General features: G+C 41.5%; 1 protein-coding gene across 1 annotated transcript in view; it reads right to left on the reverse strand.

The window, feature by feature from the left end:
- bcr (BCR activator of RhoGEF and GTPase) overlaps positions 1-24,129 on the reverse strand; it is an 89,233-nt gene that overhangs the window by 25,322 nt on the left and 39,782 nt on the right. Inside the window, exons 2-4 of the mRNA XM_058616937.1 lie at positions 13,663-13,847; positions 5,481-5,585; positions 4,827-5,012 (exon numbers count right to left, since the gene is read on the reverse strand). Of these exons, the coding sequence (XP_058472920.1) occupies positions 4,827-5,012; positions 5,481-5,585; positions 13,663-13,847 (476 nt within the window). The remainder of the gene's footprint in view (positions 1-4,826; positions 5,013-5,480; positions 5,586-13,662; positions 13,848-24,129) is intronic.

The raw sequence follows: 24,129 nt of genomic DNA on the forward strand, positions 1-24,129 counted from the left end.
GGACAGAGACATTAATCGCTGTATGATGCAAATCTGTTCACCACGGTCTACTATTACAGTCAAAAGTAGGAGAATTATTAAACTATCATTCCCTGTGTTTTCACTTACAAACAGTTATACAGTACATCACAAGGCAGACATTTACATTTCATGACTGAAACAACACACCGAGCGCGGTCAGCTGTGTCCGTGTTTGTGACCGGCATGAAAATCAAAACCACCTGCTGAAGAAACGACACACAGATGACGGCCACAACAACCGCCACGGTGCCCCCGCGCGCAGCCAGGCTGGTTGCCTTGGCAACCAGGGAGACCTGCACGGAGCCGGGGTGACTAATTAATGATCGGTGTAACAGGAAGCCATGAAAGCACGTTTAGAAAGCTGCAGGGGCGAATAAAATTCCTGCAAACGCTGCCTGCCAGCGCTGCGATCCATCTCGATGGCGAACAAAAGGACAGTCAATTCTCCTGAACAAAAGCCAAAAGGAAGGAAGAGGGGGGAGAGAGAGCGAGAGAGAGAGTACAGTGGAGACGGGCTCTGAAAAGAATAGCAAATACCTCGGTGTAGTGGATGCTTGAGTGCACTGAATTACTACCTTTAAAGCTCTATTGTGACCTGACTTGTTACTGTATGTCAGCGCTTTCAGCCGCATGTGAGACAATGTGGAGTTTTAATTTACTTTTCTTCTTCTTCTCAGCGGCCACCGAGAGCCGAGAGTTTGGTTTAGTTCACGTGAACGTGAGAGAATAACTAAATCAAGTGTGATCAAAGCTTTGGAGAAACATTCAAAATGGAATAGTTGCAACTCTTTTCTGTGTCTTTCCAAAATGTAAACAAAAATCAGTTTAAACGTATTTAATCTACATGATTTCATGAAACAAAGATTTAATATTCTATATTTTGTTTTTATCGCATCTTAATATTGATGAAAACCAGTGTTACCTCTTTAAATCTTTGAATTTTCCATCACTGAGGCACTACGTGACTTGTTTTTCGAAGATTTCACAATAAATAATCGATCAATCATTGTTATTGTCATGCTCTAACAAACCATTTTTAGGCATGACCCTAACATGAACTGCTCTTTGCTGTCAGGGAGTGAGGAGTGGGAGGGGAATAAAGTTAAGCAACAATGTCACAAGTTTGAACACCAGTGTGGATGAGGTAGCTTCTAGAATTTTTTTTTTTAAAAAGTACACAAAGAAAACTTTGTACCTCCACTGGTTAAAAAGTCCTGAATCTGTGTTTTTTTTTAATATATATATATATTCCGGCTGACAAATGTCAGGTGACAACACCGCCACACAAAAAGTGTCAATGACAAATTGACAATTTAGGAAAGAAAGGTAACAGAAAAGTAAAGCAATTTCCCCCCCAATCCTGTGATCCTGTGTCCTGCCTTGGGGCCACACAATCTGCACCGCAGCGGAGAGCGCTCAGAGCGTGACAGTTTGACTGTGCGAGAGCAGAAAAGGCCCGAATGTCTGCCAGCTGCATCTAAACAGTCGCACACGCACACACACACACACACACAGACACAGACACAGACACACACGGCGACATGAAAGGCTTTGCCGAGTGTTTTGGCTGCGTGTCACAGCATCGCAGCAGAAAATGGTTTTATAGGTGACGAAAGATAGTGGTGTTTGGATTTCTCAGTATGGGGATTTGTCCGACATGTGAGACTACATGTGGAATCCACCGCAGAAAACGACATTAAGAAAACACGGCCTCATGAAAAGGACTTTGGGCATGCGTTATATGAGAAGGCTATATTTAGCCCAGCTTTGTTTTGTAAAGAGAGTGCTCCAAAAATGGATGAAAAAAAAAAAGTGGACGCTTTTGAAGCGTGTAGCCTTCAAGGTGCAGTCTGTGACATTTGGGAGGACTTATGTAATAAGCATTTGAGTGTATAATCAATTATGGCTTTTACTGCAGTTCACTGAAGATCATGGGAAAGGGAGGAGGGAGCAGAGGAGGCGTCACCCTGAGATGTCACACTTTTCTTTTTTTTTAAACACTGGACCTTTAAACAAAAAAGACAATTTAGACAAAAACAATTGGATTTTTACTTAAAAAATCGTATTTCTTTTTTGCATGTGATTTATTTGCACTTTAATAAGGTTTTTCAAACCTGTATTCATTACTGTGATACTGCAGCTTTTTATAATTTGGACCAAAAATCAACTTTTTGTCCCACCTTAATTTTCATATGCGATGGGTACACATCCAAACACTTCACATATGCAAATGGTCACGTTTGTGTGTTTACAAACAAACAGGACCTTCCTCAAATCTTCAAAGTATCAGACAGACATCCTAAAGAGCTACAGAAAGCAAGTAAGCCAGCTATTTCTTTTTTCTTTCCTCTAATCCAGTAAAAATGACGAAAGGATGTTTCTACTTGTGTCTACTGTCTTTGTTTGGATTAAATCTAATTTAATATTATTATATAGCTCCTTTTCCCCTCTCCTGTGTAAAATTTGTTCTTAATCTGTCTCAAATAAAGGTTAAATTAAAACCTTTCACTGTATCTGAATTATTTGAGTCCTCACATTATATATAAACATCCGTATAAATGTGTTCATTGGAAGTGAAGAAGTTGTAGGTCGACTGTCTGTGTGGAGGCTTCAGAGTTATTCTTCTGCCTCCACACGTTCACAGAATCAAATATGGTGGGTTCTCCATCTCTGTGGAGCGACGTTCAAAGCCAGTTTGTCTTCGCGGTGTAAATCTTTCACCTTCCCGCTGTGAATGCGGCGTATGAAGTGTGTGTGTGTTTGGAGGAGCAGAAGCACGAGTGTGATTTAGCACTATTTTCAGCCTTCAAACACTTCTCGATGACACTCATGCTCATAACCTGTCATTGATGCTTTGCCTCTTCCCTTTTCTCTCTCTCTCTCTCTCTCTCCATGTCTCATGACTTCCCTTTCCTCATGTTTTATGTTTCCTAAATCCCGTCTGCTTCCCTCACAGATTTAAGCTTCCTGGCGAGACAGCTCTATCAGAGTCGCAGCAGCCTAAATCAGCTCGACTGCCCCCGTTCTTTGGCTTTGTCGCCTCCTCCAGTCCCGTCTTCCTCCCCTTCCGCTCCACCTCCTAAAAGAATGACTGTCATGAAGCATTTTAGCTTCGCCTCTTCTCCTCCTTTTGACTTCTATTAACTGCTGTCTGAGTGTTTGTGTGCGTCCTCAGGGAGGAACAACAGCCTTACTGCTCGTGTTGGTAAAACAAAGATGCTTAAATGAAGTCTCTTTGTCAGGCTGATGTGTTGGTTAGGACCACAGAAAGAAGGTGGGCTTGTGCACAGTCACACAACCATCTCCAGAGTGTAATAATAGCTTAAATAGACTGTTTGTAGTCTTCAGTCAAACCTCTTTCCCGCTGGGCTTAAATGACCGGCATAATAATTCTTGACATAATAATTCTTGACACGGCATAATTGATAAGATCCAGATGAACACATTTCCTGTGCAACATTACAATACGCACTCATAGAAATGCGGAAAACCTAAACATCTAAACAAAAAAATGGTAATGGAAACATCTAAATTTGGAAAAAAACGCTCAAATATTGCTGAAACATTTTTACGCTCTCATGAGGTGGTTTTTCAGACATGTTTTTCGCATTTTCACGTCACCGGACACCGGTCACTTAAGACAAGTGTGGCCAGAGTTCACCCGCTGCCTTCGTCTTCTGTAGAAAACAATCACAGCAGTAACAGCAGTAGCGCCAATCGAGATCACTATTCCAAAACCACGGAAATGCAAAATGCTTACCTTAAGTGGAATCTCCCAGGAAGAGATTTTAAAAGAAAAATAAGATGTCACGTGACTAGAATTACGGCTCACACGCTCAACGCCCATCAACGGAAACACATGCTTTGTCGAAAGTTTATTAATATATATATATATTTATTTACACAACTACTGTTCGTTGGGACAGCACTCGGATCGACTGAACGATCAAATGAGACGAGGACCGCAGTGTCTCACCCACTTATGAACCATGAAATCACATCTTAGCGGTAATATTTTTTTTAAGAAGATTAAAACACACAGCCAGGCTTTTAAACAAAGTACTGGATAAAAACGAAGAAGGAAAATGAGAGAGGGAAGAAGACAGAGAGAGAGAGAGAGAGAGAGAGAGAGAGAGGGAGGCTCCTATTAATAGCTGCTTCTTCGAGACACAAAGCTCACAGAGGACTCATGGCCTCAGAAAGGCGGCTTTGTGATGCCTGCACCTCCCTCTGTAGGCATGTGTGTGTGTGTGTGTGTGTGTGTGTGTACTCTCGATGTAGAGATGCATGCGAGTTCGAAAACATGTGGATCTGAGAGAAAAGGAGACAGAGATAGAAAGAGAAGAGTGAAGGAGCCACTAGTGGGAGAGGAGGATTTCAGACAGAATTAACAAATGAGTCATTGTGGGTTAATTGACCCATTGTGAACATGATTAAATAGAGCCAGTGTACATTTGGCCCAGCCATTTTTGGCAGCAACTGCTGGAGGGCAGAGACAGCGAGAGGCTGTTGAGGAGGAAATGGAAAGAAACGGACAATTCAGATTCAATTTGTCTGCATTTGAAAATGATAACAGAAGAAAATCATTACAAAAACCAAATCTCCATTTTTTTTGGTTTATTGGTTAATTTAATTTGCTAACAGCCTTTTGCCTTTGAAAGCCTCTTGATTAAAAAATGAGATTACCCCCCATCTAGGAAAGGAGGTTTACTTTAGATTCGCGTCATAGGTCAAAAAACAAAAAAATAATTTCGCTACAACCTCACGTGGCTCAGGTCATTGACCCATTTCTTTTTTTCGCTCACCAGTTTCTGGAAGAGGTCCCCGACCCTCTGGTGGTGGCTCCACTGCTGGACACGAGGCAAAAGGCCGTCGTAGAAGTCCTTGTGGATCTCGTAGAGCTCAGGCACTTTGAAGAAGATGGTTTCGATCTGGGCCACAGAGAGGACGGGCTGCGACGTCGTGGCTGCAGCCTTCAGAGGCTTCATGGGCTGAGTTGGTGGAGATGAAGAGGGGACACAAAGAGATTTAAGCTTTACTGCATGTTACTAAACTGTACTGGTTGTGATATCACAATACTAGATATAAGTTGCAAGTGGTAAACATCTGTTTACTTTGTACATACAGAGAGACAACTGTAAGCCACTACACTAGGATAATATCAAACCTGGTCATTTAATCCTTTAACGCTTGACTAAAAATAGTTTTAAGGGCATATTAAAAGCAACGGACTCAAGAAATTCATTAATTCAATATGTTTAATGGGCCATTATCTTTTATTTCCACTCGAGCCCATTAGTGGCTGCTGTTCAGGAAGCGTTCCATCGCCTCGCGTTACGTGTCAGTGACACAGATTTGACACATTTCTCGCACTGGCCTAATAAGACCCAGGATAGTGAAGGAACACCTTACTACATTTGCATTATGTGGTCGTTTGTGTGTTTGGTGTGTTTTCTCACCAGCAGCAACGCCTCCAGATGACTGAGGTATGATTCCTCCGTGGCCAAGATCCCAGACAGGACCCGCTTCCTCATCTCCAAACCTTTTTCCAGTTCACATTCAGTCTGTGAGAAACACACACACACACACAGTCATGAGGTTAGTACTACAGTATATTATGCACATAGATGTGTCAGATGCTGTACAGATGTAAACAGTTTTCAGTCCGGGAGTGCACACGTGTTGACTCTTTAGTGTCTGGGGCATCACATTCTTCCTTATAGCAGCATATTAAAGGACGAGGTTACGCTTTTCGAGTCCGCAGAGATATGCGTTGTCATTTGGCCATTTCCACAGTGGCCCACATGGATCCAGTCAGCTTAGACCGTACAAGCTATGATCCACAGAACACTTTCCAATCCAGTTTGTGGCACATGACAGTAACCATGGAAATTTGCTTGGGGTGCTCAAAGACATACAAAGGACATGCAAATTAAGATGAACTCCCGGCGGTAAATCGCTGTTACTGGAATGGAATTGCTCGACTGAAGCGGGACCCATGTTTAGTATGAATGGACCCGCCAGCACATGCAGAATTACGAAGCTGCAGAAAGTATCTGCACCTTTGTGTCTGGTTATCCGGCTTCCATAGACCCTTTGGAGAGCTACACAAGCACACGTCCAGTTTGAGTCTCCATGAAGCACAAGTGCACCTCAGCCATCACAAGGACAAACAAACGAGCAGATTGAGAACACATGGTTCCTGGTTGCTGCTCGAAACTCCCACCGGTTTTCTGTTTGTAAATGCTACAGTCTTGAAAATCAAAGGGTAACAGTTGCACCTGCTAGTAATCCTGCCCAGTTGTCTCCCCGTCTCTCGTCTAGCCCAGTCAGAGCTCACTGAGGAGCAGAGACATGAAAGAAAACAGAGAGACACAGCGATTCCTCAGGCTGTCTCTTTTAACCACCAACTCTGAAATAACTCAAACAGGCAGGGTCTCCTGTGGGAACAAGGTTGACTTATAAATATGTGTGTGTGTGTGTGTCTGAGACAATACACACACACGTTCTTGTCCAGCATTCCTAGCGAGGACATTCATAAACATAATGCATTCCCTATCCCCTTAACCTTGACCCTTATTTATAGCCCTGGCCTCTTAACCGACCCCCACAAACCACATAAACCACAGTCAACCCCAACCCTGAATCCCAATCTTAACCCCCCAAAGAGCCCTTTAAATTTTGCGAGGACCAGCCAAAATGTCCTCACAAGGTCAAAATGTCCTCCAGAGGAGAAGTTTGAACCCAAATTTGTCCTGACACACACACACACACACACACACACGGAGTACTCCGCTTGGTACTCAGAAAAACTTGGCCCTTGGGCAGCGAGGAGGAAATAGGGAAAATAAAATAGGGAGGAAAGGTGCGGAGGAGGAGACGAGATCGATACTAGTAGATTTAGAGCAATTGAGCGAGCATCAAGAAGGGGAAAAAGTGGACACGGTGAAGAAAAAGAAATACAAAGATTGAGTCAAATACAGGAGAAATGATTAATGAGTCTTCTGCCTTTTTTTTTACTGAGTGATGGAAATGGAGGAGTGATTGTTAGACGAACAACAGGTAAGGACGAGGGGAAAGAAACAAGGAGACAAAGACTGACCATGGAACGTAGAGAAAGAAAGGAGTGATTTGCAGAGATCAAGACGAGACAATCATGGGTGTCTATGTGTGTGTGTGTGTGTGTGTTCTTGTATTTGTTACCCCTTTAGTAGACCTGGCATAAACACTGACCTCGTCAGGACCAGTATAGTCCTCATGGAGACTTTTACTTTTCATGGTTTTGTTTTTCTTTTAACAGGATGGGTTCACATTCTTTTAAATAAATGTATTTTAAAACAACTTCTTCATGAAGGTACACAGCGACACAGGAATGGCTGCGATAATTGTTTCTCCTGCCCATTGGCCATAATGAGATTTCTTCTAAAGGCCATTATAACGCAGCGGATAGTCGGGAGAGAACATGAGGTCCTCTCTCTGTCCAGGAATGCAATTAAGGCACAGAGAAATGCCACAGCTAATATGAGATTTCTGGTTTGTTTTATGACTGACTTGAAAAAAGTGCACATCGCAATTTCCTATAGCTGAAAAGTGACATAATGGAATTGCAAGTTATGTCCAAATAGCAGCCACAAAATAGAAAAATAATCACATTTGAGACTTCAGCCAAAACTTTTTAAATACATTTTTTCATTTTTAGATGATCTGCCCGCGTCTGTGTGCCAATCCATTAGTAATTCTACAACTTTTTTATCTGCAGAATTCAAGCATTTTATAAATATGTATGCTAAAATGATGCAGGGTATTTTTGTAAGCTGCACTGTGAGTAACTGGATGCCTGTGGGCGCATGCATTAATTTAAGAGAGAGAGAGGGTTATGAAACGGTCCGGGATTTTTATAGCCTCTATTACCTACGAGCCCATTATCAGTTACCACGGGGCCGAATGACTGATTAACCCAAATAAACACATGGTTAAAAAGCGACAAACAAAATCCCGCGCGTCATAAATTTAGACTGATTTCAGCAACAATTAGACACGGCACTCAAAATTTACAGGCGAGTGTTTGTGAATTACGGCTCAGTCACCATCAATCCTCCATGACATCAGCTCCGCTGTTGCACAAGAGCGTGAACTCAGATGTAAACAAAGATGCGATGCTGTACTTTGTTGTTGTAGCCTCTATAGTCAAAAACACAAATGTTCTAGTAACGGCTTGGAATGACACAAAGATTATTTGATGCAATATTAATTACAATAAATTTGTAGTATCAGGAGAAGCCATGGGCTACAAGTGGAACGTAAGCCTGAACGATTTCAAGAAAATATCTAATTATGCTTCTTTCTTTTTTTTAAAAAAAACTGATATTTCAGTTGAGATTATTTACAGAGTATTATATTTAAAATGTGAACATTGGTATGGAACATTACCACATGTCCCCATCAAATTGACTACTCTACATTGCAAGGATGAGAACTTAATCCTCGGCTATCTGTTTAATTTACTTCCCCTTTTAGTCATTAGAGGACAAAAATGTCCACTTCCAAAACTTGCTAAAAACAACTTTACAGATTAATATTTTGTTCTGCGTTTTTCTGCGTAAATCTCTCAAAACAACTTCAGCTGTGCTTGGAGTTACCAGACATTCAATCATTTTGATATCTCATCAAAAAATTTGTTATTTTTCATATAACAAATGTCGGGTGACTGGGGGATTTTCTTTTTGAATCAGTCTTGTCAAAGATTAACCAAAAGATTGACTTTGATGCATTATTAGTTTTTGAGTAACAGGGTTAGATTTATCAGTTATCAGATTCAAAATGTACTACCCTCTTAAGTCATAGGACAAAAACTGCTATAGAAATAGTACAGATTCATATTTTTTCCCCTGCTTTTTTGGGGTGAAATCTTTTGATCAACTTCAGTCCTGATCAAAACTATCAAATATTGACTAATTATCAGGATTTTAACCCTCTGAATGCCAGTTTGATAACATGATGCTAATATCGTTTATGGAAAAAAAACACACCAAGAATGTTAAAGGGTTAAAAACCTGAAAATGATTGAATGTTTGGTAGTTTTGAGAAGAACTGAACTTGTTTAGGGGATTTATGCAGAAAAAAATATTAATCTGTAAAGGTTTTATAACAGTTTTTGGAAGTGGACATTTTTGGCCTCTAATGACTCAAAAGTAGGTTGTTTTTTTTCCCAGAGCAAGAAGCAGCATTTGCCCTAATGGACAAAAATTAGCATATGAACTGTTTCCATGACACATGGATTGCATTTTGATTATAAAATACTATATGGTCAAAATTTGATTGATAATCTCGTTTGAAATTGAAATTTTGATTTTGAGAACATATATGCAACTTCTCCTCCTCATCATCATTTTCAGATTGTTTATCTGCTCTTAAATATTTTATGCTCTAACTGTCAACTGAATGTTGCCTTTTCTTTCTCTCCTCATCTCTTTTTTTCTTTAAGTGAAGGATAATGTGATTGCTTCTGACTGACATGTATTATGCATCAGAAAGAACTGTGTAGGGACCCTGCTCTGTACATTATATAACATCAGCTTTAGCTATAACTGCTAATAGAGGCTCTAAGACAAACAAACAAACAGCACAAAAGTTTTCTCTTTGTGTATAAACTAAGATGCACATTATAATATATAATTACTTTAAGTGTAGTCATTTGAATTGGCTTTTAAATTGTTCATCTCTATTGACTTAAATGGGAAAGCCTGAGGCAGTGCGAGACAACCCCCCCCCCCCGAATGTTTGTAAACAATGAAAAATTAATGAAAACTCGGAGCTACAAGTATCATCAGCATGTGCTTTGTGATTTGACCCCCACAGAATGTGCCAGCTGGCAAAAGAACATGAGAGACACAAAAATCCATTTTTGAGCATCAAAGGGGAAAACTTTAACATCCAGCCACATGTTCCTGCGCTGGATGAGGACAAACGGGAGCCATAAAGTGTGAACTCATCCTTTTTAGATCCCAGACGACTCCCCATAGGAAGAACCCACATCACCAGACATATCATCTTTTATTCATCGCTATGGCAACGAATGAGCTCATTGGTGGGGATCAGACTAAAGGGTTTGTCTGTTAGCATTTAAAAAAACCTAAAAATAAAACACATTTTCCTCTGCTTTGCGTATGTATCTGGGTTTGACGCCGTAGCAGAATCAACAAAATGTAATATTTCACATTTAAACCCCTCAAGTTTAGACAAAACAGGGCAGGCTCTGTGTTAACATGATTTAGCATTTCCGGATTTTCTTGTGATTTGTTTGTGCATGATAATGTTTGCAGGAGGAACACGACGATCAATACAAACAGCATTTATTGGATGTAGCTCAGGAGGCAGAGATGAGACCTGACTGGGAGCAACATTAATAACATTATTCTCCATCTCTCTCTCTTTTCCTGCACACATAAACACTCAGGTTGTAGAGGGGTGGAAGTGAACATCAATTTCCACACTTTATTAACCCTTTTCAATTTTCATTTTTCACATTCTAATCTGTTTAGCCTCCTGTTCTGCCGCCCCTTGCTTTTTGGAACCGCTTAATGAGATCGCTCCCCATCTCCACACGTCCACTCCTGCGCGTAATGAAGCGTTTCGGAAAATCCAGGTTGTTAAATATATTTGTTTTAGTGTAGTTTTTTGTATTACCTCTGGGTAATAAAACTGCTCTGCCTTCTGATGTGATGAGCACACAGGCTAACTGGAGTAGGATGTATGCATCGCGCCGTGGTTTTAATGATAGAAGTGCACGCTGTGAAAGCAGTGAAGGTTCATTACAGGTGTGCTGGATCAAAACAGGGAGATTTTCATCTTAACAAGGCTCTTCATCAACGGAAGTTGGTCATTTAGAAGTTTAGCACTCACTGATACATCATTCTGGTCACAAAAACTGTTTAAACTAGGGCTGCCAACCGTTCCATAAAATAAGTCAAGCTTCTCCAGTCGCCCACAGCTAACTACTGAAGAAGATTATGACCTGGAGGACTGAGAACCTTCACCAACATTTGTAAAATAAAGATTTTAAGGACACTTTGTTCCCTATTTTTTAATAATCAAGTCAGTGTAAAACCACGATTAGTCCACTAATGAAGATTGCACGGTTTGTAGGAGGTAAATTGTGTTTTTTTTTTCTTCCTTCAACTCAATTTTGTCCAAATTGATGACAGATGACACAGGGGGTGAAAAAAAACAACAATTTTCAACCACTTTTTGTCAAAAATCCTGGATATACAGTACCCACTAATTTTATTGTGAAAGAGGCTGGAGTAGAAAAGAAATGACCTCGTTCTGAGGCTCTGGCCTCAAGGTGCAATGTCAGCCAGGATGAGGGAGCAAAGAAAATGAGATGGATTTAGTTGTTTTAAGCTACAGTGGGGTTTAACAGGAGCGAGAGAGGGAGAGGGAGAAGGTCAAGGGCTACCCAGGTGGCCTTGGGGGGGTTTAAAGCAGACCAGGAACTGCAATATCTTAGGTCTGAATCTGGCCAAGGACCATGTTGTTTCTCATGTTTTATTCTTCATTTCCTTTCCACTCGGTTAAGGATTGAGATAATTGAGTGGCTGTCCTTCACTGACCTTCAAATAGTGTAGCTCTCACAGTGTACAGTAGGACACTGAGATCATATAAAAAGAGCATTTAACATGAAAGATGTTCAGAAGATTTATTGCAGCACATTCTGTTTTAAGTGCATTCCACCTTTTTCTTTTAGCGTGTTACGTTAGGTTCTTTCTTGTTTTATTCTTATTTCATTGCTTTTCAGAGATCTACTACTGCCTTGTACAATGACCTTAAAGACGTTCTACAGTATTCTGTTTGTCATACATCAGTGGCCAACTTCCAGTCAGTGACCAAACTCCAGACAGCACGAGTCAGATTATGAGAGAGCAGGATCCGCCGAGGAAAATTAGATCAGCTGCTCATGCTGACGGTGATGACTCACCGCAGTGACGTCATAAAACCATCAGCTCCTCACGAAGCCAATCACAGCCTGTCTGGTCTCTGACTCATCACTGAGATAAGCAGACTGTCATGTTGTTTAAAAAAAAAAAAACAAAAAAAGGGGGGGGGGGGGGGGGCTTTTGTCCAAGGGCGAATCAAGGATGATGGTAACTCCATTTTCTTGGCAGATAATGAAAACCTGTCTGGCTGCTTGGAGAATTTGCTAATGAATACATTTTTGTCCAGTGTATTAGTATTTTACACAATACTAGCCATACATATGTTTGTATAAGTGTATAATTACGTTAAAAGAACACAATAAGCCAGAGAATAAGTATTTTGGCGGTTGCCATCAGACAAACCAGTTTCGTATTTTTGAACAGGGGTTTACAAAGGTTTTATATCCCATTTCTACGGTCAAATTCAAGCACTTTCATTGTCAATTTTTTCAAAGCATATATTTATACGAGAGACGGCGCTGGTGATGTTTACTCAGCAAATCGTCTTCGGTCTCTTCTACAGCGTAGAGCATTTATTGTCCTGCTCCGAAGAGCTTTGTGCACAAAAGGGCGAAATGTTGCGATATGTGTTCGTTTGTGTGCGCACATGCATGTGTACAGATTGAAATGCACGAGAGTTCCAGGCTCACAGGTCAAAGGTTGGGTGCAGTGGAGCAATGCATCACTTATTGGCAGATGCAAGACATCAATCAGACTGACAGGCACTCACCCGCGCGGTGCGTTAAGTCTGAGGAGGGAGAGTTTCTGATATTGCCCCATGAACACTGATGCAATTACTTCCACTCGGGGCACAGCGCACAGAACTATGATTAACTTATTACATTCTCCCACGACGCTCGTCTATTTCATCAACACATATGGCTGTAGCATGTTCATAACTTAGCTACAAATGATTTGACTAATAAAAAAGAGTGTATATATGCTAAGTACAAAATAAAATCTGTACATGTTGCGTAAAAAAGATCCTGGCTGCTGCACCCATGTTCATTTTGATCTTTGCTGACTCCAGGGTTATGTGTGTGTGTGTGTGTGTGTGTGCTTTGTGAGGATGTGCGAGTGTGTGTCCTAACCGCTGAAGAGCACCAGACGTCATAGATCACTGGTTTTCTCTCCGCAGACAAGACAGAGTGAAGGAAGGAGGGTAAGAGGATGAAGGCAGTGACGGGGGTGATAGGTAATTCTGCCTAATACCCTGGATGAGGAAAGAGCCCGACTGTTAGTGGGGGGATGAGTTTCTTTGCCAGATGACTGGTTCTGGGCTTATGAGGCAGAAGATATTGTGTTTTATCAATCCCTATCCTCTAATGGCAGATTTGATTTCTCATGAAACGACGGCGTTTAATGGCGCAGGATTGCTGTAAGAATAGATTAGCACACTTCCTGGACTGTATTGAGGTCGAAGGAAGTATTAGCCGCTAACCAATGAGACCAATCATACAAGGATTTTGTATTATATTACGTTAATATATGTTTTGTGTGTTGCATTAAATAAAACTGGCTGTAGCCAATTTGCTGATTCGCCAACAGGAAGAGCTGTTAAAGGCATTTTTGGCAAATTGTTTTGTACGGCTAAACACTTTTTTTTCCTAGTGTAAAATCTAAGTGAATATCAGCCAATAAAATGATGGTTGGACGGCATACTGACCGATTTGGAGGACTCCAACGATCCCGATGAGAGGGTATCCCGACTGCTGCGGCTCTTGGAGCTGAGGTGCGGCGAAGACGACGGCGAGTCGTCGATGTACGGCAGGATGTCGTGGTGCCTCCGCTGCTCCTCTGCGCGGTCTGCATCGTAACCGTACGAGGGAGGTGTCCCGGTGAAATGACCGTCTGTGGCGAGGGAGAGAGAAACAAGCTGTGAGTTAACTCAACACTGCAGAAAGGAATCCCTGGGGAAACAGCGTGAAGCTCGAACGGCTCCATTACGGAGGTTAACATCTTAGTCTACCATATGCAAATCATAGTTTCATAGCACTATATGAGGAAAATGTCTAATATTTCCTCATAAAAATAAGGCTGAATTGTTTTTAGAAGGTGAATGTGAGAGTTTGTCTCTATATGTGGCCCTGTGATGGACTGGCAAACTGAGATTGGCACCAGCGTCCATGTGGAGGATAAACTGGTAGAAGATGACTGAGTGAGCAATACACATGTAGTGTGAAAAGGGCACTGCAGTGCATACCAACATGACAACGTCACCCCCTGCTTTCGCTGCCCCAAGGCCTGGATGGCTCGACATCATCATGGGGAAGATGAATTCCCAAGTGTATCAAGGAATCTTGCAGGATAGTGTCATGGTAGCTGTCTACCAGCAGAAGCTCAATAGATGTTCAAAATGATTAATGCAAAAAACAAGATAACGTCTAAGGTCTTGCCACTGTACAGAGAATACTGTAAATACATGTATGTAAAGCCAAAGGACAAAACATCTAAATGACATCCTAACCAGACCTGTATTTTAAACAAGCATATACAGAATCAACATTAGAGTCAATTTATTATTCATTCACAGGTCGATTTCTCCATTAAAACTGGACTGAATGACTGTGTTTCATGTATGTGTATATTTAAAACCACACGTAAAAGGTTAGTTATTGAACTGCTAATGATTCTATACGACAAAACGTTAACATTGCGATATTGTTCTCTTCAAAACACGATTAAAGGTCACGGCAAATATTAACATCTTTCTACATTATTACCTGAATAAGCTTAAATCTAACATAAAAAAAAGTTCACCTGACGTCACACTGGGCAGGATCATAGTGCAACTCATGCTCGCAGACATTATTCATGGATTGCAGAATTAATTTACAACACTAATTAAAGCATTTCTGGAAACTGGGGCACACAAAATGAGCCCCCCCCCCCCCCCCCCCCCACACACGCAATCTTTGTTCATGCATTCATACAAAATCACCACATTCTGAGAGAAGGCACATGAAAGGGGTCGTCCACGAAATGGGTCAAGGTTCGAATAATTTGAACGCTGACTGTAGCACCTCCAGGGAAATTTTCAGCAACCGCCCTCTGACCTGCTTCTGCGACGAGCCTGATCGCTTTGTGGCAAAACCGCAGCTCTGGTGTCACAAGGGCCCTTCTGCCAGCGACTATATGCACTTGACACGATGAGGTGGAAGAGACAAAGACAGAGTGGAGCAGTGGTCGTATCACCTGACAAAATATTGAGCTCTCAAAGTGACACCATTGTCGAGGCCGAGAAAAGTCATGTACGGACTTTTCACAGGAGGCAGACGCACTGGTATAGCGGTTAAAATTCCTCAGCTCCATTCTGATCTCATACCCTGGTATATGCAGCAGAACAGTACTTCTGATTTTCCTCCAAGTACCACCAGAGGAAGCTCGCGTACCACCGGTTAAAGTTCAACACTGAACAGAATCCAAGGAAAACCACAATTTCATGACAGATGCCTTGTTTTCTAATGTTATGCAGAATGAGGTTCATGTTGTGCCTTGTACCGATCATGTGTTGCTGAGTTGAAACAGTGCCAACTCCCAGGAAGAGCGAGTACAGTCAACGATTTGGGGGAATCCAGTGTGTAAGAGCTGAGGGGAAGACATCAAGCATCTCTGGATGTCACAGAAGACCTTTTGCTCATCTCCTCCCACTCTTCTCTGACATTCAACAGAGACTCACTTCTCAGTGAGCCAGGCTGAGGCCTCCTCTGTGCTGACTCAGGCTAATAACATGCTGGAGTCAAACACAAACACACACACACACAATCCACAATGGCATCCAGTTCACACCAAATATAATCACAGTGTTGCTTTAAAAACACCAGCTCACATTTACTTCACAAACCCTATAATTCTCTTGTGCTTGTATTACATCTTCATATAACCGTACATGCACAGACATATGCTCCTAAAGTCACGGGTCATGAAGGGGGAGAGAGAAAAAAAAAGAAAAAAAATGACAGAAAAACATAGAAGAACAATGCCAGTGTGTCCAGGGCTTGTCTGACCTTCAGCCCACCCACCGCTTGCTCCATGTACTTGCTGCTGCTGCTGCTGGTGCTGCTGCCTGTGGGTGGATGCTGCCAACTGAGCCTGCTTTGACCACTGGCATGCCGCCCGCCTGCCCGGCTAAGATCAACATGGGCTATATGTGTGTGTGTGTGTGTGTGTACTGTTTGTATGTGTAAACAATATCTTCCCTTAAAGCCAAAACCTTGCGGCAAACCAAACTGAATAGTGTACTACACATTCAGTACACATCCAGTTTTATTCTTAGTACGCACTGCTGCTGATATTTTGCTATTGCTGCACGTTTAATGGTATCTGCATCAGAATTTGTGCAAACATACTATTTCTTTTCTAACTTGATTTCACTGCAGTTGTATTTTAGGTTCGATTTGAGGTATTTCTCAAGAACATGTCTGAACAGTATTAGTGCAGTGTGATGAAAAAACAGTGGTGACTTTCTAATGGTAGTATAAACATGAATACACATACATTTCATGTGAGTGACTTGAAAATGCTGTCAAGCTCAACATTATACAGTCCTAGTGATTTATATTTCAAGTGCCACAAGATCTTTGCGGTAATTCCAGGACAAATTATGATTATCTTATCATTTAAGATCCGTGTTTTTCACCTGATAATGTTAGTAACATGCTTTTAACGTGGTTTTGTAACATTTTTACCTAAGTAATGTATTTTGTTGTGTAAGTAACATTAGTCCATTTGTATTGTGTAAGGTTTAAGAGAATCTTCAATAAAATCTTTCAATAAATCAAATGACAGAAGACTCTGAGAGGGAGGGAGAGAGGGAGAGAGGGAGAGAGAGAGAGAGAGAGAGAGAGAGAGTGAGTATTTTCCTCACAAAAATATCATAAATCGCAGTTGTTGTGTTTTTTTTGACAGGATAATCACAACATTTATTTTTCATATAGTCCCATGCCAACTTTGAAAAAAAATACAGGGAGTGGTGGAATGGGAAATTAGTGGGTGCCATCCTGGGTGGATACCATGGTTTTTTTTTTTTTATATATATGTATATTATTATTCCTGACCCCACCTATGTGTGTTCATGAATGAAACAATAACAGCCTTTCAAATGTTCTCCCAGCTGTTCCTCCAGAACTCTAGAGTACAGGTCTTGCTTTAATCTTCCCGCCACCTTACACATACTTTTGTGTAATGTACGTATTGCCCACACACAGCCTTCAGGCCAGAGATACTGAGCATCCAAACAACAATTTTTAGTTCCTAAACATGTATTACTTAAACGAGGGCACAGTTCCAGACCTAAAACCACAGCCATGAATAATAATGATAAAGCTGTAGATAAACTGAGGCTACGCGAAATGCAAAAATGAATCACCACAACTCATCTGGGGAGTGAATGTCTTCCACAGAACAAAAAACATACAAAATGTTAAATACGTCTTCAGAAATAATAATATAAAAAAAACATACATCATACATGCTGAGACTAACGTGCATTTTCAAAACATCTCATTACCCTGTGTTTAGGCCCATCTAGAGCATGACCAGCAGTTTCCAATGGGGAGGGACTGAGCTTTACAGGTTTGTTAATGTAAGGTCGTCAAACACAAGGCTTCTGTCTGTCCACGTCTGACCTCATCCCGGCCTGGATTTTGCTTGTAACTTCGCCTTCCGCTCTCTCTCTCTCTCTCTCTCTCACACACACACACACTTCTTTTAAATTGTACACCCCTTGCTTGTGTATTGGCTGATTTGACGCTTTCACCGTTCACCACCTCGACCTCATGCTGCTCAAGGATCAGCTTCTTCCTCTTCCTAATTGAGAGAAACCTGTTTTGTAAGCAAAGCAAACATACCTCAGACACGGTAGCAGAGTGACACACTCCTGTAAAATGTTTACATGGAAACAGTGTTTGGGAGGGGTACACGTCCATAATTCCTCCTGCAGGTGGAAAACTACAACCACACTGGGGACAGCCGGTTCTCCACAGTCATGGCAACATACAGGCCTTTCCAAAACAATATTACAGGTCGAGCAGGGGTTTTGGAGTGTCATGTGACACTGAATACAACAGTGTCCAGAAGTTTCAGACACTGAACACAGGGAAATGTCATATTTACAGTGTTGGTATGAACAACATGGCAGCGAAAGACGAGGGCCTCCATAAAACAAGGCCATAGCTTATACTACATATAAAAGACTGATTCTAAGGCTACAAACATCAAATGACTATATTTCATAGCAATACTACACCTATGGCAGTACATTCAGTTTTCGCCAGTACACCCTCTTAAATGCTGCTGTTTGTATTTAATTTTTTGAGATAAGGCCTTTCCTGTGGGACATTTAACATCTGAAAATAATAAGTAATCATTTTGAGAAATACATACTGATTTCCTTGCTGATAATTTCCAGAATAGCACTCTCGAACCTACAGACCAAGCAAACATGTTCTTAGCTTAGCATGAATTCGGGTAGCATGACAAAACACGCTTTAGCCTGCCTTTGCCACTAAGCAGACGCTTGAGCTCAGTATTTTGAGCGGTGTACATGTTTGCACTTTACTATCAGCAACAAAGTGAATTTGGCATGTTTATATATAAAAAAATAGAATTCCACATTTTGAGAAATACACTTGTTTCTTGCTAGTTTCATAGGACTCTCAGCTACACACCAAGGCAAAACTGTTTGCTAAGCTTAGCATTAGCTGATGTGACTAGTATCAACTTTCACACTTTCCTCCAAGCAAGAAAGAGAATTTGGCATATTTATAAGACTATTAAGACACATTCTGGTGAAAAATAAACCATGTTGATACCAGAGTCTTTTATGTAAGTTCGGTGTACGGCGTTTTTAACACTAGCATAATTGCAGACTTGCAGCGACAAGAGACAAAGGAAACTATTGTCTCCTTAAATCCCTGTAAAGCTTTGTAGGAAAGGAGCCGTTAAAACGAGCAAAATAAAACACAGATAGGAAATACATAATTTTTCAAACATGACGACAAGAAAATGAGAGCCGTGAAATTAGAGAGGGAGAGGGGGAGTGACTCTCAAAGGAGGCCTAAGATATCCTCGATAGTATGAGCTGCCTCTCCATCCCCCCATCATGCTTTCCCCTCAGCATGGCTGTAATAAATCTGCCCTGGCTGCTGACGCTTTTATTGGACTCTGGGTGGAGGCTTGTCATCCTAACAGTGCCAATATAACCCCACCTCTCTTTCTCTCATACACACACTTACCTTAAAGCTCCACCCAGCCCCAAAGGATCCTAACGTTACGGTACAACAGAGCCCTCTTTCTTAATCCAGCTATTTGCCGAGAGGGGTGAAAGTAATCAGAGATCGTAAGAGTGAGTTTTAATGGCTTCCTCCTCCAGCTCCTCCCCATAAATCTGATTCTCATAGAGTGTGTCAGTAAGACACAGTGGATTTGGTGACGGCTAATTGAAGAGGCCAAATCTGTATCGCGTAGATAAAGACGATGCACCATCCGGGCCTCTTGAATAAACGTTGCAGTTTTCATTACTGCCTTTTGCAAGAAATGGAGTGATATTTATGCACGGTGTACTCTACTGTAAACATGATGGAGAAGGAAATGGGGCGAGAGGAAGGAAGAGAAAAGAAAAAAAGAGCGGGCAACCACTTTCACCACCGAGTTCCACATCCCCTAAATATCCAATTTAGAGACAATTTATCAGAGAAGGGAGAAGGGGGCTGGTAGCTGTGGTGAGTGGAAAGCTGCGGAGATTTAAGTGAAGCCTGAGCCACAGCTTCGCTGAGGGGGGACAGACGTGCCATCGAATGAACTCCAACACAACGTCTCCCTCTCCTAATCCTCCCGCGACTGCACACACACTTGGCAGCAGTTAATTTGATAAATGCCGCTCTCTTCGTCATTAGAGGGCAGACGCTGTGCCACACAGTGAGCGCGGTTCTATTCTTAAACTCCTCCATATCTGCGATTGCAAATCGAGGGAGGTGGCTCCTGTCACCTTCTCGGAAGGCTACTGTGGAGACAGTTTAAAGATGAACGCTTTCACTTTGACTTAAGTGTCACAGTGGCCACTTTGCATCCCTCACAGAAACCATTTGGTGGCGCTTGATGGGGAAGCGAAATGACTCCCACAAGATGAAGACAAATTCCTAATGGTGTTCTTCACAGAACTGCTGGAAATGATCCAGGTCACAACAATTTAAGTGCGTATTTGGCTACACAAATCCTTATCTGCAGAGGAAATATGTCCCTGGAAGGTGCTTTTATTTGATGCTTTTATTTTCATATTTCTAATGCCCATTTTAAGAGAACCACACAAGCGTGAAGGCAGTCACTTCCACATCGTCTCTTTTTTCCAATGCACTCCCTTTATGTCACTGATCAAACCAGCATAACCAGTAAATTCCTTGTTCGCGCTTCCTGCCTTTATTAACATAGTTGAGCTGAGAAATAATAATAAACCAATTTGTTTCCTGGAGGTAATCGTTTTGCGTCAGCATTGATAATCTCTGTGGAATCAAACCAGCAGCAGCAGCGGGAGCAGCCAGCTTCAGTTAGAAAGCTGGGCTGGTCGCCAAATCAGAGATACCGCTCCTAGAAAAAAACAAACAGTGCCCCCTGCAGTGATGTAATCATCTCCCTGTTTAAGGATGGAGGGATGAGTGAACGAAGCGACGCAGGAAGGAAGGAGCGCCGCCTGAAATCACATCACAGACGGAAGAGAAAACAGAGCGACGATCAGAGGAACGGGGACATTTCTGCATATTATGTGCCTTCAGTGCCGCTGCTTTGTTTACAGTGTGGTTTTCACAATGCTAATGTTTGTGAAACAAGCTTTTCTCGTATGTGCACACTGGTGTGTAGGCTTTCCTAAACTGTTCATGGAAACAACTCTGTCCATGTTTCTCCGAGCCATAGATCTCTGTGATGGAAAAACAAACAGTACCTGATGTGAGTTTGTGTGAGCTGCAGCACTGCCTCTGGCTGCATCAGCGAGATGTCAACAGAAAACAGCTCTGTAACAATTCAGTGCATGTAATTAACAACGACTGTGGGGCAGCTTTGAATCAGTGGCAGAACAGGTCTTCTTCCAACCAGAGGTTTGGTTCCTGGTTAGTCTAGTTAGTCACTAGTTAGCCAGAAATGTGTAGATGGAAATGACAGATGGAGAAAGTGAAGTGATACCTGCAGTAAACTGTAGGTGACCTGTTAGACATTAAGCAAATTCTGAAACCATACAGTCACGATACACTAAACAGTAAAAAATAATAAAAGCTAACAGAAAGATTCAAAAACAACTAAGATCATTACATCAAAACTGATTTACACAGTTTCCTTTAAGCCCTTTCTTCTAGCAGACTTCTATCTTTGATCTGTTTGATATTAACTGGTGATCATTCCAGAAGTATTAGTTTATTTATACAAAAGAGTTTAGTTGAAAAAAATGTGGCCTAAGTACCAGCTGACCATTACTGGTATTGAATAGCAATAAATTTCACTGGGGAACGAACAATGAAGATCTAATGTGGCTGCACTGCTCACTGCAATGCTCCATCATAGAGTAGCGCCACCTGCACCTCCATTTCTGCATGAACCACCAAGTTCCCACTCTAACTGAAAACTCTAACCACGAGGCATCTGGGTGGTCAGACTTAAGAAAATGCTTAGTTTAACATTTTGAAACAAAGAATTCACTTACTGTTACTTTATTACATTGAAAATATGTCAACAATACTATAACATTTTGGCATGACACTGACTCAAAATGTTTTTATTTCACTTCCAAACACACAAATCCTATGGTTTGTAATGATGCACCAAATCTAATTAGGAGTTATAACGTCAGGGATTAATCAAATCAATATGTGTGAGTTTTTAGGATCTTTTATTGACAAGGCTTTCCAGGAGTTTATTGCCATCGACTACCTCGCATCACTAGGAAAAATCAGATTTAACGTGTATGGGGAAGCATTCAAACGCGGAGACGACAGAAATATGGTCCTTTAAGAGAGTATAAAGAGAGAAATTACCAAAAACATTCATCGAAGTGAAAGACATGGATCAATCGTATGGACAGTCACAAAGTCTAACAGACAAGATAAGGAGTTTCCCACAGTGCCACCTTTTCTGTGTTTCAGTCTACATCTTCCAAATTCTCTTTATTTTGTCCCTGCCGCCGTTTCCTCGGATCACACAGGAGCGTTGAGAGTATAGGGACACACATACTAATCAGACGCACGCACACATCTCTTCACTCATGCCGCCAGACGAAACCTTTGATTCCATAAGCGCCTGTCGCGTCTTCACCGTCAACTGCCGAAATCATTAGGAAAGGAGACTCATTACTCCGACCCCCGAAGCATTATGGGGGAAATAAGCGTTCAAATTGCTGCGGAATCACACTGAGACTCTGATTAATAATACAGCATGCTAAATTACCAGCTCCCGCTCTGGAACGTGGCCGACGCTCATTAGACTGTGGCTTCTACAGGCAAAGATGGCAACGCGTGATGAGAAACACACAATGCTGGGCTCTCAGGGCTGTTAAAAGTCAGCACATGGCAAGAACATGGGGATTGTAGTGTAGAAGAATGATGTCGGGTGTTTCACCGCTTCTGTATTTGGTGAGGGTTATCACTTTGTGCTTTCTTTTCACGCTACACAACAGGGGGGCCACTCTCTCTCTATCTCTGTCTTGCGCTCTTATCTTTTAAATACTATCTCTCATTCCCCTTTGTTACATCTTTCCTCTCTCTCTCTCATTTCTTCTTCCACGTTGGCCTTTTGCAGGAGCCCGTCCACAATCTCACCACAGCGGTAAATGTTGAGAGCAGACCCCAGCGCGCTGACACGCTCCTTAATGCATCTCGAGCACCATTGTGTGTACACTCCGCAGCCACTGACACGTAATGCGCGGGGTTTAAAATGTAATGCTCTCTGTATAAGTAGAACGAATGCAACTGACAGAAATGCATTATCTCCATTGGCCCTTATCACTTACTGTACGCGTTAGTGGCTCTAAAGCGGCAGACCGAAGTTTGACTTTAGTTAAATATATTTAAAGGCGTGTGTGTAAGACTGAGTGATGTCTAAAGGTGAGACCGCAGAGTGAAACAAATGGGAGGACTCCACCGCTCACTCCGCACTTTCCCAAGCATGTAAGGGAACTACGGTGGCCTTCACAATCCAGAAAGGATGTGATTCACCTCCTTTCGTGTCTAAAGATTCCATTAAATAAGTAAAATGCACTCAGCTCTGGCTGCTGTAGAAACATGACTGCACAAGACGGACGCCTGTATAAATCAAATAAATACAACTAATGTATATAAAAGCCGTACACACATTTTATTTTAAATCTATTACACATGTATAAAAACATACTTATGCGTAGTTTATTCACATTTTGCCAATAAAACCATCCTAATTGTTACATACTGGATCTTTAAAATGAAATAAAATGAATTCCTACATAGAAGTAAAGGTATAACAATTTCTGTCATATATACAAGTATGACTATTAATTATAGATCAAAATCCAAGATACTGCATGAGTTAAAGGGGCAACACGTGACTCTGTGACTGTCGTAAAGATGCAGTAGTAACACCATGACAATAGATATTGAAATAATGCTACTTTCTGCGATGCTTATGATATGGAATGACGTGGTTCCTTTGCGTCATTTATAAAAGTCGTTTTTCTGCTAAAACATTATATCCAAACAGACAAAACAAACTGAAAGCAAGGTTTGTATAAATGCACATGATATCACATTACATTGTGCAATCAATTTTAACATGAGAATGACAGTATAAGCCCAAAATGTGTATATTTCAGTTTTAATGTATCCGTGTTAAATTTCATTATAATCCATCTAAAAGCCGAAATTAGAGTGTCTGGCCCAAAATGGTGCATAGATGAATGAAAGAACATTGCCGTTTATTATAGGAGAATAAAATGACAACATTAATGACAATATTGTTCAACAACAACGACACTACCACGTCATCACAGGTGTTAAGTGTTGTCATGGGTCTGTTGCTGGAGGTTGGAGGCAGTCCAGGCTCCGGCCAGAGCAAAGGTCACAGGTTAGAGGTTAACGCATTGCAGGAGTGGGAGACAGAGGTCACGAGGGTTTTGTGTTAC

Source organism: Solea solea, chromosome 19 (genome assembly GCF_958295425.1).
Source record: "Solea solea chromosome 19, fSolSol10.1, whole genome shotgun sequence".
Taxonomy (NCBI): Eukaryota; Metazoa; Chordata; class Actinopteri; order Pleuronectiformes; family Soleidae; genus Solea; species Solea solea.